Genomic DNA, 15688 nt, shown 5'->3' on the forward strand with positions numbered 1-15688 from the left:
GCACAATCACTGCAGATGGTGACTGCAGCCAGGAAATTAAAAGACACTTGCTCCTTGGAAGAAAAGCTATGACGAACATAGACAGCATATTAAAAAGCAGAGACATTACTTTGCCGACAAAGGCCCATCTAGTCAAAGCTATGGGTTTTCCAGTGGTCATATATAGATGTGACAGTTGGACTGTAAAGAAAGCTGAGCGCCAAAAAATTGATGCTTTTGAACTGTGGAGTTGGAGAAGACTCTGAGAGCCCCTTGGGCTGCAACAGATCAAACCAGTGAATCCTAAAAGAAATCAGTCCTGATATTCATTGGAAGGACTGATGCTGATGCTGAAGCTCCAATACTTTGGCCACCTGATGTGAAGAACTAACTCATTGGAAAAGACCCTGATGCAGGGAAAGATTGAAGGCAGGAGGAGAAGGGGACAACAGAGGATGAGATGGTTGGATGGCATCACCGACTCAGTGGACATGAGTTTGAGCAAGCTCTGGGAGTTGGTGATGGACAGGGAAGCCTGGTGTGATGAGGTCCATGGCGTCACAAAGAGTTGGACATGACTGAGCGAATGAACTGACTGAATGACTGAGAGCAACTAGAACTAACTTTGCTTGTGTGAGTGTAAATTGATCAAAACTCTTTGTAAAACTGCCTAATAGTATCTACACAAGCTCAACATACATAGTCTGCTGCTGGTGCTGCTGCTAAGTCACTTCAGTTGTGTCCGACTCTGTGTGACCCCATAGATGGCAGCCCACAAGGCTCCCCCGTCCCTGGGATTCTCCAGGCAAGGACAGTGGAATGGGTTGCCATTTCCTTCACCAATGCATGAAAGTGAAAAGTGAAAGTGAAGTTGCTCAGTTGTGTTCGACTCTTAGCAACCCCATGGACTGCGGCCCACCAGGCTCCTCCGTCCATGGGATTTTCCAGGCAAGAGTGCTGGAGTGGGGTGCCATAGTCTATGACTTAGCAATTCCATTTCCAGGTATTTACCCAAGACAATTGAGTAGTATATCCACAAAAAGCAAGTACATAAATATTCATGGCTAAAAATGGAAAACAATGCAATGTCCATCATCAGGAGAATGGATAATTTGTGAAAACTTTATACAGTGAAAAGCTATACAAAGACCAAAAAAGTATGAACTGTTGATTCATACAACACAGATAAATCTCAAATACATTATGTTGATTGAAAGACACCAGACACAAAGTGTACATATGTCGATCCTATTTACATGAGATTCAAGAATAGACAAAAACTATTCTACAGTGATCGAAGTCATGATAGTAATTACTGGGGTGTAGGGAAGGGTAGGCAAATGTATATTGACATGAAAGAACACATAGAATGATAGAAATGTTCCAGATCTTGATCTGGATAGCAATTAATTATGCAGGTATAATAAACATGCAAAAATTCAGCTGAAGTCAAATATTTAAAATTTGCCTGGTTCCTATACCTCAGTTTTTAAAATGTGCTCTATATTGTGTCTACACTGTAGTAAAAGCAATGCAATAAAAGTACTTTCATAATTTAAAAAAATATTTTAAAAATTCAAGGCTATCAAAGGTTGCTGTTTTCATTATGTCATAACAGGAAGATTATATCACCTCCAACTGGTTTGCCTACTACTAATTCCTCCTGTTTTTTTTTTTTTTTTTTTTTTGCCCAGTGCATATCTGATTTTGCTAATCTCCTGTTAACAAACTTCCTTGACTCCTCTGTGTCTGTGGGATAAAGTACAAACAGCTGTTAAGACAGACTTCCCTCATCCAATCCCTGGGTCTTTCCAGACACAGAGCAGCTTCTCTTCTCCATGCCCTTAACCCCCAGTATGTGTGCGTGTGCTCAGCCCCTCAGTCATGTTTGACTCTGCAGTCCCACGGACTGCAGCCCACCAGGCTCTGTCCACAGGATTTTCCAGGCAAGAATGCTGGGATCTGTTTCCATTTCTTTCTCCAGGGGATCTTTTCCACCCAGGGATGCAACCCATGTCTCCTGCATCTCCTGCACTGGCAGGCGAACTCTTTACCACTGAGCCACCTGGGAAGCCCCCACCTCCCAATATGCAGAACCTTCCATCTCTCTTCAACTTTGGACTCATGCCCTGTGGGTCTACTGCCCCACCTCTGCTTCTTCCTCTATCAAATTCCTCCTCACGTTTCACAGCCCAGCTCTCAAGGATTTGCTCTCAAATGTCTGCTACTGGTTTCTACAACCCTCAGCTCCTACCTTCCTGCCTCTTTGTGAGCTCAGCATATTTCTCATATTAAAACCCTCTGTATTTTATATGACCTACTCCCTGAGCTAAATGTTTTCTGAGAACTGGCATCATTTCATCTCTGGATCCCTGTGCTCAGGACTTTGCTAAATAAATGAGTACTAACAGATTGAATTATAAAGTTCGATTTTGTCCCAGATTTCTGGTTTTCGTTGTCATGTTGCTTCCTATCAAATTCTTCGCTCCAAGGCGACTTGGGGCTGAAAGTGGATATAGACGTGATATTTTAAATTAGAAATAAATTGGTATCCTCTCTAGTTTGGGTTTCCTATTTAAAGAGATACAAGTCTCCTGCGCTGTCCCATAGAGTAGCCATTAATTTGCAACTGTTTAAGTTAACTATAAGTAAAGGAAATAAAAAATTCAGTTTATCAGTCTCTTTAGCCACATTTCGAGTAGTCAAAAAGCCCCATGTGGGCAGTGGCTACCGTTATGGACAGCGCAGAATGGAACATTTCCATAATCGTATAAAGTTCTATGGGACAGCGTTGGAAATTTCTGGCCTTGACGCCTACTCTCCTCTCTTAGAACACTCTTCCGTCATCTTCCTCGCTTTCCCACCATTTCTCTTATAACCATCATCATACTTATGTCTATAATTCCTTGCGGCTTTTAATAGACTGAGGGTTTCAAGACGTCAGGTACTGTGACTTACTCCTGAAGCTTCGGTGTTTTATCTCTGCAGCTCAGGCACAGAGCAGACGCTCAACAAACGCTGAATTAATGAGTGACAAATGGGAGGAACCTTCCAGCTACACCAATCCCAAGTCCTTTCTCTATGCTGATCAGTTCTTCATGAGCCTCCAGCGTTTTTCAGTTTTTACGCTTATTTTTTAACCGTCTTCCAGCAGTTAAGAGGGAACGACAACGCACCAGCCCACTCCCGAGGCGTCCGCGGCGAGCGGCGGAGCAACACGCTCCTGCGGCCCGCCCCATCCCGCCTCCGCCCCGCCCCATCCCGCCTCCGCCCCGCCTCCGCCCCGCCCCCACCCGGCTCGCCGCCAGGCCGGGAGCCGGCGCCGCGGCCCCCTGGCTCACCACTGCGCAGGCGCGGCCCGCGAGCGTGGGTCGTCTGGAGGCTGCGAGCTGCTGGCACTTCCGAGCTCAGTGGTTTGCGGCCTTCGTCTGACCAGTTCCAGCCGCGCACTACCTGAGACAGCGAGGCGCAGCGAGGCGGCGAGCCGCTCTGGGCAGTGTGGTCATGGAGAATCAAGTGCTGACGCCTCACGTCTATTGGGCTCAGCGGCACCGCGAGCTGTATCTGCGCGTGGAGCTGAGTGATGTGCAGGTAAAGGCCGGGCGGCGGGACGTGCGCCGGGTCTCGGCTCTGGGGACCCGCTGGGACCCCCGTCCCCTTTGTCCCGAGAGGCAGCAGCGTGTCAGCGGGATCCAGGACGCGGTGCGCTCTGGGCTGCCAGGCCAGAGCACGGGCTGGCCCTCATCAAGGCAGACCCCGGGCGCGACCCCCTGAAGGCTCAGATACCTTGGGTGCTGCGTGAGCCCCGCGCAGCAGAGGCTGCCCCGGCAGCCTCTTTGTTCGCAGTTTGCGGCCTGGTGGAGCTGGAGCCTGGCCCTGGAGGCCTGGCTGTCTGGATTCGGGTTTGCCGAGGCCCCTCGAGGCGTGGGATGAGCTCGTTGGGTCGGAGATGCTGTGTGACAGTGGCTTGCCGGGCCGCGGCTGGACGTCCAGCGCTGGTCTTAGAGGTCCAGAGGTCCCCTCGGACCTTCAAGAGGCCCGCCGCTGCCTCGGGCGGGGGGGAGGGGGGCACACCCACCTCCCAGCCATTCAGTGATGGAAATCATTCATTTTAAAGTCCAGAAGACCCGGAAGGAGTGATTTCCCCCTCTCTTCTGAAGACTGTGGGCTCATGTTTGCTGAGTTGCATACAGAACTTCAAAATTATCTTAACTCACATTGAGCATTTATGCTTGATCTCATTGACTTCCACGTGAACAAGCCGAGGCTTCTTAAATGGTGGCCATCTCAGGACCTGTGTACCCCTCTGTCTCTGTCAAAACCATCCAGGATTCCATTCCCATCGTTGAGGAGCTGAAGTTTGTAGTCTGGAATGTTCTTTCTACAGTCGTTCTTATTCCCTACTCTCCTTGACATCTATGGCACTTTATAGCCTCCTTCACTCTGGCTTAACTCTCTCTGCCTCTGAGTCAGGCGTTTATATTCAGTTCTGACAGCCCATCTGGCATATTGTCTTGCAAGGGATAGGTGATCTTTGGTTGTAGACTTGAGTTTATTGAATTCAGTCTTTGCTTCTGGAATATAAACCTGTTTTCCTATTGAAAGATAGTACTGGCCAGAATGCTGTCGGCTGTGACACTGCGTGCTGTGTCGTTTAACATGTTAAACCAGGCTGAACTGTACTTTTACCTCAGAGGATGAATAAATGTTCTATGCAGTGTTCCTCTACTCTGCTTCAGGGTGTTTCAATAAAAAAGGAGAAAAAGCAAAATCTTTGTAGGTGGGGATCAAAGTCTCTTTCTAGAGAGAATTCTAACAGTAATCAATAAGAAAAGCATGGACCTTGTGTCCTGGCCATGTCTCTTAGATATTCAGTTAAACATTTTGTAGACCAGTTAAACTCAGAGACCCTCTCTAGTTGTAATAAGGATGTGATATCCTGGCATACTTCTGATACACAAACAGAAAAGCTGTTTTTAGGGGAGGTAGGGTGGTGTTGGAGGGGGGAAAAAAATGTAAATTTGTTGGGCAAATGAAAGCATCGCACTTAAATTTTTCCTGAAAGTTCTAAACCTTTTAGTTAAGAAACATGAACATACGTGTTAATTGTGTTTGTTATATTTTCAACTATGAACGTATGTGTTTGGAATATCTTATAGTTAAAGAAATGTAAAGGTGGAGGGAAAAAAAGGGATTTTTTTTGGAAAGAGAAATCCTTTTTTATTTTTAGGGAAAGAAATAAATATTTTGTCCCCAGTTGAGTTTTTTTTTCCCCCCTTAGATTGCTCGTCTGTAATTCTGAGGCATCCATTGGCGCTACTGTTAGTTTTAAAGTAACGTGTCAGTATCATTCATAAAAGAAATCCCCTACCATGTGTGAAACACTACAGATTTACAAAGATGAGTCAGACAGACTCAGCTTTCCAAGGGTATTCTATCTAGGAGGAAGGATATTATATATAAACAAAAAATTCTGTGCATGAGTATGTTTATTTGTAGATTTGGGGTTGAGTATTAAACCAGGTCCCTGGTGTTAAAGGAATTTGTTACCTCTCTTTTATTAATTCCCTGGTGGCTTTTATTAATTCTTTTATCACTTCACTGGTGGCTCAGATGGTAAGCGTCTGTCTCCAATGCAGGAAATCCAGGTTTGATCCCTGGGTTGGGAAGATCCCCTGGAGAAGGAAATGGCAGCCCACTCCGGTATTCTTGCCTGGAAAATCCCATGGGCGAAGGAGCCTGGTAGGCTGCCGTCCATGGGGCTGCAAAGAGTGGGACCTGACTGAGCGACTTCACTTTCACTTTCAGTTTACAGAAATAAGGTGAAGTATTCTTGTCAGACTGAAACTGGGAGAACTTTCTGGAAAGAGGACGGCATAGACTTTCAGATCATCTGATTTGCTGTAGGAGTCAATGCCTTATAACCAGGCACTGCCAGGAACACACCTCTAGTTAAACAAGTTTGTGTTTATTGCTCATCAGCAAGGGAGAGCATACCCTGTGGGCTAGATCACTAGAATGTTAGAACTGATCATAGGATTTGGACTTTGGAGACTGAGGGATAGACTAAGGGAGCAAGGATTCACTTTAGATTAGATGCTGTCAGAAAACAGGAGCAGTGCTATGGTTGGGTATCTGAATAAATCATATATAGGGAAGACGAATTGGTAGAGAAGTGGCAGTCACTTATTTTGGCCAAGGGGCAGGGTAACTGATGTCTTGTGAATGGCAGTGTGGCCGCGTTTTTGTCTGTGCTTGTTCAGAATTATGAAATGGCTTTATGTCATTTTATCAAGGTATCTTGTTAATGTATAATAGCAGAGTAACATGTCCTAGCTGTGAATGCCAGGCCAGCTTTTGAATGTCAGGGGCTGCTCCTTTTTAAAAACTTCCCAATTAATTACTCCATGCATGGCCTGTGGAACCAGTGATTCTGGCTTGGGATGAAGCCTTTAGTTTATTTGCTTAATGAAGACCATTTGTGGAGTACCTGCTTTTGTCTCACATTAAGCTGGGTTCTGAGTTGTTGGACAGTTCTCTACCGCCCCCTGCTTTCTGTAGCTTGTGTGTAAGTGAGTTTCAGTGTTGAATTCCAGTTTGGGGGCATCAGACATGCTCCCTTCCCGGGACACAGAGAACTGTCAGATTTTCGCATCTCTTCTCTGTCTTTGGAGTTGTAGAGCTAGTGTCTGATGAGAAACCACGACTGAGGTGAGAAGAAAAAGCCTTCGTCAGCAGCTGTTTCTGTGTTTGAGGTGAGCAGTAGCAAAGACACCAGTGAGAGTCCATCGGGGCTAAGGCACAGTTACTTTCAGAATAAAGTTGCTTTACAGGATAAGCATGAAGGACAGATTTGTGCCAACAACCATAGTTGTTAAAGCATTTGTTCATTTTTCGAGGTTTTTGTTCATTTCAGTTGTATGAGGGCTGTGTGTTTAGCTTTGTTTGGAAGCTGTTTGAAAGATGCTGTTCTTGACCTTACCTAATAGAGAGTCTGGTGGAAAGAGTTGGTTCCTTACTCTTCCACTTAATATCTGGTGTCCATGGATTATTCATTTAACCTTTATGAGCCTCAGTCTCTTCATACAAATAAATGTGAATAATAACACCTAATTCACGGGATTGTTTTGAGGCTTGAACTGGATAATAGATTTGAAAGTGCTCTGTGAATTCTAGTGTGCTACTCAAGTGTAAAACATTATTGTTGTGATACTAAACCTTAGATGAGAAACACAGAGAGCAATAGAACAGAACAGACTTACCCATGTGTGAAAACTTATTGAACAGCAGTGGTGGCTTTACAAATTAATGGAGGAAAGGGTGAACCATTCAGGAGATGGTGTTGGGACAATTGGTAATCCAAGTGGCAAAAAGATAAAATAAGATCTTGTCTTATGCCATACACAAAAGTCAATCTCTCCGTTTTCTGAGTCCTTCAGAAAAGACTCAGTTGGGTGTTGTGGCTTGGGATCTCTCATGTGGTTGTTCAGATGTCATTTGTGATTGACAACATGTGATGACCTGAAGTAGACTCTTCAAGGATGTGTCACTCACCTTATTGGCAAGTGGGTATCCATGAGTTAATCCTCCAGAGAGGATACATGGGACTGCTGGAGTGTTCTCACGCCCCGGTGTCCGAGTTTTCCCAGAGCGAGCTCAGAAGGAAGCTGCAGTGCCTTTTACGACCTAGCATGAGAAGTCACATCGTTCATTTCCACTGTGTTCTATTGGTTACACAGATTCCTGATGTCATTTGGAAGGCTGACGAGTATAAATACCAGGGGGAGAAGATCATGGGGGGCATCTTGCAGGTGGCAACCACAGAAGACTTATACTTGCATTTCCAGAAAAGAGAAAGAGAGAACATTCTCCAGTTCATTTGATGATGCAATTAGAAGAAAGGGAAATTATAGGCCAATCTCATTTATAGACATAGATGTTATTTTTTTTTATCGCTTCCGTGTCTCTTCCTTCCCAGTTTTGAGCTTGTTTCTGGCAAATTTTTTATTTTTTAATCAAAATATCTTCCTTAATTACCAACACCTTCGGAGAAGCTGACATGCCCGTGTACTGCTGGGTAGGAGTTGATGGTGGTTTAGTTGCTAAGTCGTGTCTGACTCTTGCGACCCCATGGACTGTAGCCCACCAGGTTCCTCTGTCGATGGGGTTCTCCAAGCAAGAATACTTGGTTGCCATTTCTTTCTCCAGGGGATCTTCCTGACCCAAGGATTGAACCCTGGTCTCCTGCTCTGCAGGCAGTTTCTTTACTGACTGAGCTACCAGGGAAGGAGTTAGCATCTAAAATCTGACTCAGTGCTTAATGAACTGCAGGCCTTGTGCTGTGGCTAGAGCTTAAACCTTGGCTGCTCACATCTTATGTCCGAGGAGAATAAACTGAGCTCCCCACAAACTCCTTTTTTCCCTTCCAAGTGAATTGGGATATGGGGAACACAGAGTAGGCAAAGAAGTGACCTAAATAGGAAATGTACCACTAAGACATCCCAGAACTCAAGCTTTCATGATAATACGCACACTAAAACCCTGCCACCCTTAGAGAGGAACCATGCCCCTGAAAGTATAACTTTTTTTGGTGAAGTTCCTTAATTCCCTGTCCCTGGCACAGAGAAGATCATCTGGCTTATTAGCCCCTGTGGGTGAGCTTCTCAGCCTTAAGTCTGTACTCTCACCGGGGAGGTTCTTGGCTTAAAAGCTCCCTCACCCAGCCTTCATGGCTGTGAGTGAAGCATTTAGGCTCCCACTGTTAGAATAAACATACCCTTCACCTTCTCTCTGTCTTGTTTGTTTTTCTTTGATGCAAGATGGAACACAGAGGGCAGAGCCTATAGAAGAAGAGTAAATGGACTAGTTATGGCACTGGAAACATGCTGCTTCATGCCTGTTCATTTTGATCTGGGAATTAGGATGCAAACTGTTTCTCATCCCCCGGGAAAAAAAAATTAAGTTGCTAAAAGGCACATAACAACTTCTGGGAATAAATGAACAATTTAGAGAATTTCCATCTCTTCTAGTCTTGGTTTGGCTAGAGGTTAAGAGAGCGTGGAACCTAAGACTAAGGGACTGCACGTTTCCATTTCCATCCAACTGCCTGTAATCTGCAGCCCTTCACGTAACATAGAGGAATTAATTTGTTTTTCATGATGCGGTATGGGTGTCCCTCCTGGTAAGGCTGTCCCCAGCCGTTCTGTTCCTATTATACTCACTCTCTTCTTAAACTCCCCTAACACTTAACTGTTGTAAATGCCCGTAACACTTAACTGTTTTTCACTGCTCTTTTGGTCTTGAGCATATGTTACTTGATACTATATTGTTTCTTCTCACAGGGTATGACTCATCAGTTCTGCTGGCCTCCCTGCCTCCGCAGCTCGGGCACTGAGTCTGAGATGTGTGTATTCCCCCGAGGCACCTCACACGGCACCATCTACCACTGCCCATGAGCAGAATGGACTGACTCAGTATATGATTGCTCTGCACAGCAGAGCAGTTTAGGGTCCTTCTTGGGGGAGCCTGCAGTCTCCCATGTGTACAGATAGAGAAATCCTCCACAGAGATGGGAGTAAATGACCGAATATATTCTCTGGAGGAAGCACAGGGCAGGAAGGTTGAGTCCCCAAGGTGGAAGGATGTAGGGAGGGAAGTAAGCCACTGGTTTTAATTTGATTTTTCTCTTCATTAAAATGCCCTTCTTGCTTTCTTGGTCTCTTTCCACAGAATCCTGCCATCAGCATCACTGAAAATGTGCTACATTTCAAAGGTCAGTATCTGGGCAAAGGTTCCCAGGCCCCTGCAGTTAGAGAGACATTGTGAGGGTTGCTTTTTATTTTTATCTGTTTATTTTACTCACTCTCTATTGATGTTCACCTTTCTGATACTCTTGGGGTAAATTATATTGTTTTGAGGTATATGATCAGAGAGCTCAGGAATTTAACATCCCACTTTCCCCTGGGAAAGGCAGCAGATGATAGCAAAATGGTATCCTAGGTTAGAAATCAGGAGATTTATCTTGTAGCTTAAAATTCTGCTACTAGTTTGGACAACTTATTGATTTCTGTGGGCCTATGAAATTAGGATATTGGGTTATAATCTGTGTTTCTTAAACTTGAAGATCCAAGGACACCTGAACATATATCTACAGGATCCTCTAGGGCCATAGACCCTAGATTGAGAAACATGTTAAGAGTTAAATATGGTCACTGTAGGTGATATTTGACTCCATTACACTCGTGAACGCAGTGGCAAATAGCCGCTGAACTCATATAAGTAAGTATTACTTGATTATAAGGTAACCATCTAGGTGACTCCAAATATGCTTCTTTTTAAAAATATTAGAACAAAACCCCCAAATAGAAATTTTCTTAACAAGACTTTGTGGCTCCCTGATGTTATACTTACAGACCAGTTTAATACACATTGTGCTTTAGACGATATCTGAAGCCTTTCCAGCTCTGAGAGTCTTTAATTCTGTGAATTCACCTCCATCTCCTTCTTAGTTCATCAGCAGGTTTTCTGCTGAGCCTGAGAGGGTAGGTCGGGATTCACTGATACCCAGTGGAGTGGGATTCTCCCTGCTGTCTTTCTATTCTGGTTTCTTGGAATGTCATTAGTAAGTGACTGGGTTATGGGAGATTGAAGAGTTTCTGCCTTATATGAGACTCCATCTACCTTAATATACTTATGTAAAAGCACAGCCTGGCTTTTGAATCGACTTTTCCAAGTGAGAGCCCTGGTGGTAATGGCTCAGATGTTGGAGGGAGCTCAGCATTTGAAAGGAAATTAAAATGATAAACGTGTATGTTGCCATGTGGAGCTTTCTAGACTGTCCTACCTTAAGGAATTTGTGGTCTTAGAGAATAGCTACCTGTAGCACATAATAGGCAAGTCCTTCCACACACAGTCAGATGAGGAAAGATAATCCCGAAAGTTAGAGGGCAGGGACATCCCGTAGTCACTGGCCTTTAGGCGTGGCACCTGCTGCCTTTGGGGGAAGATGCCATGTCAGGGCCCAGGAAGGGCATGATGGTCAACCTGAGGTCTTTCCCCCTAGTTCCACTTGTCCTCTCGGTAATGAGCTGAGAAAATGGTACCTCTCTTTTTTATTCCATTTGGAATGTGCTAAAGGAGCAGTCAGCTGCTTCATTGTCTACCCCTGGTTGTGTGTGCAAGTTGCTTCAGTCGTGTCCGACTCTTTGTGACCTCATGGACTTGGCCTGCCAGGCTCCTCTGTCCATGGGATTTCCCAGGCAAGAATACTGGAGAGGGTTGCCGTGCCCTCCTCCAGGGGATCTTCCTGACCCAGAGATGGAACCCATGTCTTATGTTTCCTGCACTGGCCGGCAGGTTCTTATCACTGGTGTCACCTGCAAAGTCTCCTGTCTCTGGTTGGATGGTGTTAAATTTAGAATTTTCTTTGAGACGGTATATTAGAGGGTCCGTGTACCCTGCAGCTTTCCTTAACTGCAGTCAAGAGAATACACCTACTTGACTTTTCTCTGCTGTAGATTCAGAGCCAAGATAAATGTGAACATTAAATTTATATAGAGTGTTACCTTTGGCTTTGCTTTCTGTATTCTTTTTGCTTGTCTGTTATTTATACTGGCCATCATTGAGGCCTCATTAGAATATTAAATATTCTAGAGCTGATCACGAGAAAGTCATAAGGAGATAAACTTTTGTCAAAGATTTAGCTTTCATCTAGCTGTTGAGTAGCTCTGCTTGCAAGCCCCCACTCACTTGATTTGCATACTTCTGAAAGAACAGCACCAAGCTAACATTTGAACGGCATTGCTCTGCTCAAGTTCACAGCAACCCATATTTCTTTATAGCTCAGGGGCATGGTGCCAAAGGAGACAATGTTTATGAATTTCACCTGGAGTTCTTAGACCTTGTGAAGCCAGAGGTATGTTCTTTCCTTCCTTACTTCCCTTTCTATTTTAAGAAATAAATACTTATAGTTTTGTTAAATGGGGGGCAAGCCTTATGGGGAAGAAGAAGATAAACCTAAGCAGAATATACTTTTGTTTGGAACAGAGCCCAGGTGTTAGCCACAGAGTAGGAGGAAAATTGGAGAACCTGAGTTGAATCTGGGCTCTGTCGTTATTAGTGGAGTGAAGACGTCTCCTCACTTCTTCGCATTTCAGTTTTCTCATATGTTACATGAAAGATTGGGTTAAGTGGATCTCTAAGGTTCTTTCCAGCTGTGAGTTTCTTAATAGTCAGCGGTGGTTTCAGGGTTTCTTACTAGTCAGCAGTCTGGGACTTGCTTTGGAGGCAAAGAGAGAGGCTGTATAGAGAAATAATGAGCTGGAGCAGCCCCTAAGAATTTGAGTTTAGTTGAGAAGGCTCTGTAGTGAAAGACTGATTTTAAAAAAAGGTGTAACTGAGAAAATGCTGGAAACCACTGACCATTTGAATTGAATCATCTTCATGGGAAGAAGGTTTGGAAGGCAGTGGTGCACCTGAGAAGGTGGTTGGATGTAGAGCCTGGCATGATGTAGGTCCGGTAGGGTGTTCATGCTAATTTCTGCCGAGATAACCAAGACTATCTGCCTTTCTTGTCTGGCTTTCCTCCTGTGTCCCCAGCGGGGCAGGGTGGTGGGGAGGGAACCAGAGCAAGACACTGCTGCTCTTGGCGTTCTTCCGAACCAGAGCAAGACACTGCTGCTCTTGGCGTTCTTCCTCATACCAGCCCTTGGTCTAGATGTTCTCTTTGCCCCAGGACTTTTAGGAACCGAGAAGGAATGGCAGTAAGTACCATGCAGCTTCTCTGTTCAGCCACAGTGGTTTGTGCAGTTTCAAGGGAAGGAGTGGGGGATGGGAAAGGGCATTCTCACGTTCTTGCTTTCTCTCCTAGCCGGTTTACAAACTGACCCAGAGGCAGGTAAACATCACTGTACAGAAGAAGGTGAGTCAATGGTGGGAGAGACTCACCAAGCAGGAGAAGCGCCCGCTGTTTTTGGCCCCTGACTTTGATCGTTGGCTGGACGAGTCTGATGCTGAAATGGAGCTCAGAGCCAAGGTCAGTAAGGATCTGGAATCTAGACAGAAATCATGAGGAACCCAAGTTATTTGGGGCACCTCAGATATCTATCAGGATCTGATAAAATAAGGACAAAAATATAAATTCACTGATTGACCTGGAGACGTGGTTTTATAGAAGTATTGGTCACGTATTTTGTAGACTGTTCCTCAACTGGGTTTTGTTTGATGTTTTTCTCATGATTAGCTTAGATGAGTTTTGCGTAGGAAGGCCTCAGAGGTAAAGTATCCTTCTTATCATGTCATATCAAGGTTGTATACTCTCAACATGACCTACAGCTATTGATGTTAATCTTGCTTCACCTAGATGTGGTTAATTTTTGGTAGGTTTCTCCACTGTATGGTTTCTCTAGGTTAAGTTAAGTTGCTCAGTCGTGTCCGACTCTTTGCAACCCCATGGACTGTAGCCCACCAGGCTCCTCCATCCATGGGATTCTGCAGGCAAGAATCCTGGAGTGGGTTGCCATTTCCTTCTCCAGGGATCTTCCCGACCCAGGATTGAACCCAGGTCTTCCGCATTAGAGGCAGATGCTTTAACCTCGGAGCCACCAGGGAAGCTCTACTCTGATGTTACTCCTCTCCTTTCTTTACTGTTTTCTTTGGAAGGAGGTCACTGTGCACAGTCCACACTCAACGAGCCAGGAGCTATGCTTCCCATTCTTAGGGTGGAGTATCTGTATACTTTCTTTGGAATTCTGCGTGGGAGATTTTTCTTTTCTCCTTTATTTATTATCGTTTATTTATATCAGTATACGTCAGTAGCAATGAGCACTCTGAGCACCCAGATCACCCAGATTCTGGTTTCCACTATCATCCTGCAATAAAAACAACAGGTCTGGGAATATATAAGATAAACCTGGAGCAGCTTACCGTGCCAGAAATTAAGGATGCACTTAAAAAAAAAAAAAAAAAGGCCCATGATAATGGAGCTGTGTCAAAGGGACACTGTTCTGATATAAATAAATGACAATATCCATACTGATTTATATTGTTTTATAGTTTGTGCTGTAATCCAATGCTGTGTTATATATCTTGTTGCTCAAATTGTTCTGTCTTTGGCCACTGGAAGCTCTTGCAGTAGGCTCTTGTGTCCCTTTGACACAGCTGCATCATCATGGGCCTTTTTTTTAAAGTGCATCCTTAATTTCTGGCATGGTAAGCTGCTCCAGGTTTATCTTGTATATTCCCAGGCTTGTTTTTATTGCAGGATGATAGTGGAAACCAGAATCCGGGTGATCTGGGTGCTAAAAGTGCTCATTGCTACTGACGTATTACTTTTAGGTTCTCTCAGCTGACAGCACAAGGAAATATATGTGTGTATACCAGCCCATGTATATACATGTATCTATAAGTATTTCCATATATATCCATCTATATCTATATTATCCTAATATAAGTTCACACTAGTGTTGGAGATTTGATTTTAGCTTCTAGAAAATCATCGAAGTCTTAAAAAATGAAATAGCAATCTGTTTCCTGTCTGAAATTTCCGTTTTGTTTCTACAACCATGACAAATTTTCTAGATGTCTTTTCCAGCTCGAAGATCTTAAGGCTGCCCACTTTGTAGTTTGGAAGCCAGCTGATTGGTTTAATTCTGTGAGCACTGGATAGTCATTCTATAGTGCCAGTGCTACCCAGTAAGGAGTCAGGCTTCTTAGTACCGTGACTTCAGACATTCTTCCCAAGGAAGTGAGAACACAATTGGAGGAGGAGGTGGCTTTGAAGGAGTCATATCGTTTTATCTCTCATGTGGGCTTCTGCAAGCATCTGGGAATTTTAACTTGTGGGTTTTTTTTTTTTTCAGTTTATTTTTTTACTGAAGTATAATTAAAATGCAATGTTAAATACATTATTGCTGTACAGCAGAGTCACTCATTTATACATATATATACACATCCTTTTTCATATTCTTTTCCCTTACGGTTTATCACAGGATATTGAATAAAGTTCCCTATACTGTACCATACAGTAGTCTAACTTGTGTTCTTGGAAAACTTCTGTCCAAATTCTAGGAAGAAGAACGCTTAAATAAACTCAGACTCGAAAGCCAAGGCTCCCCTGAAAGTAAGTTGCCCCTACTGCTATGGTAGTTACCAGTTAACTTGTGACAGAGATGGGAGTATGGGTGAGTGTGAAACGGCAGGAGGGCTCGTATTGGGTGGATGAGTTTATGAGAAATCCTTAATGCCCAACGCTTAAGCTGTGCAAACCCACATCAAAAGTATTATTTACTTTTAATGTTTCCCTGCTGTTGGGGGGCCTGACATCATCTGAGTACACCAAGGTTGGTGTAGCAGAATGGAAGAACCTCAGCCTCCTGGACTGGCCTAGTAGGGTGCTAGGTGGCAGCAAGTCCTGCAGAGACCTGGAAATTACTGCATAGGTCCATGACTACAGTTCTTCCAGTCTGGTGGTGTTTTCCTAACTGAGATCACAAGGGCTATGGTTGTCAGCCTTAAAGATAGAAAGTATTCTGTATAGTCCTGCTGTTCATTAACCTTTTAAAAATTCAGCTCTACTTTTATGTCTGTCCAAGTGTGTCTGTCTCTAAGTGTCTTATCTTCTGGGTATCATAGATTAAATTCAGCAGCTGTCTTAAATTCATGCTTTATGGAAAGCGTTGTCCTAGGCCTTTGAGCTTTGGAGCCAGTGAAT

General features: G+C 44.2%; 1 protein-coding gene across 1 annotated transcript in view; it reads left to right on the forward strand.

The window, feature by feature from the left end:
* The first annotated feature begins 2967 nt into the window (after positions 1-2967).
* HACD3 (3-hydroxyacyl-CoA dehydratase 3) overlaps positions 2968-15688 on the forward strand; it is a 31281-nt gene continuing 18560 nt past the window's right edge. The window contains exons 1-5 of the mRNA XM_069597621.1: positions 2968-3570; positions 9709-9751; positions 11820-11893; positions 12848-13012; positions 15046-15097. Of these exons, the coding sequence (XP_069453722.1) occupies positions 3484-3570; positions 9709-9751; positions 11820-11893; positions 12848-13012; positions 15046-15097 (421 nt within the window). The 5' untranslated portion in view covers positions 2968-3483. The remainder of the gene's footprint in view (positions 3571-9708; positions 9752-11819; positions 11894-12847; positions 13013-15045; positions 15098-15688) is intronic.

This window comes from Ovis canadensis, chromosome 7, assembly GCF_042477335.2.
Source record: "Ovis canadensis isolate MfBH-ARS-UI-01 breed Bighorn chromosome 7, ARS-UI_OviCan_v2, whole genome shotgun sequence".
NCBI classification, from domain to species: domain Eukaryota; kingdom Metazoa; phylum Chordata; class Mammalia; order Artiodactyla; family Bovidae; genus Ovis; species Ovis canadensis.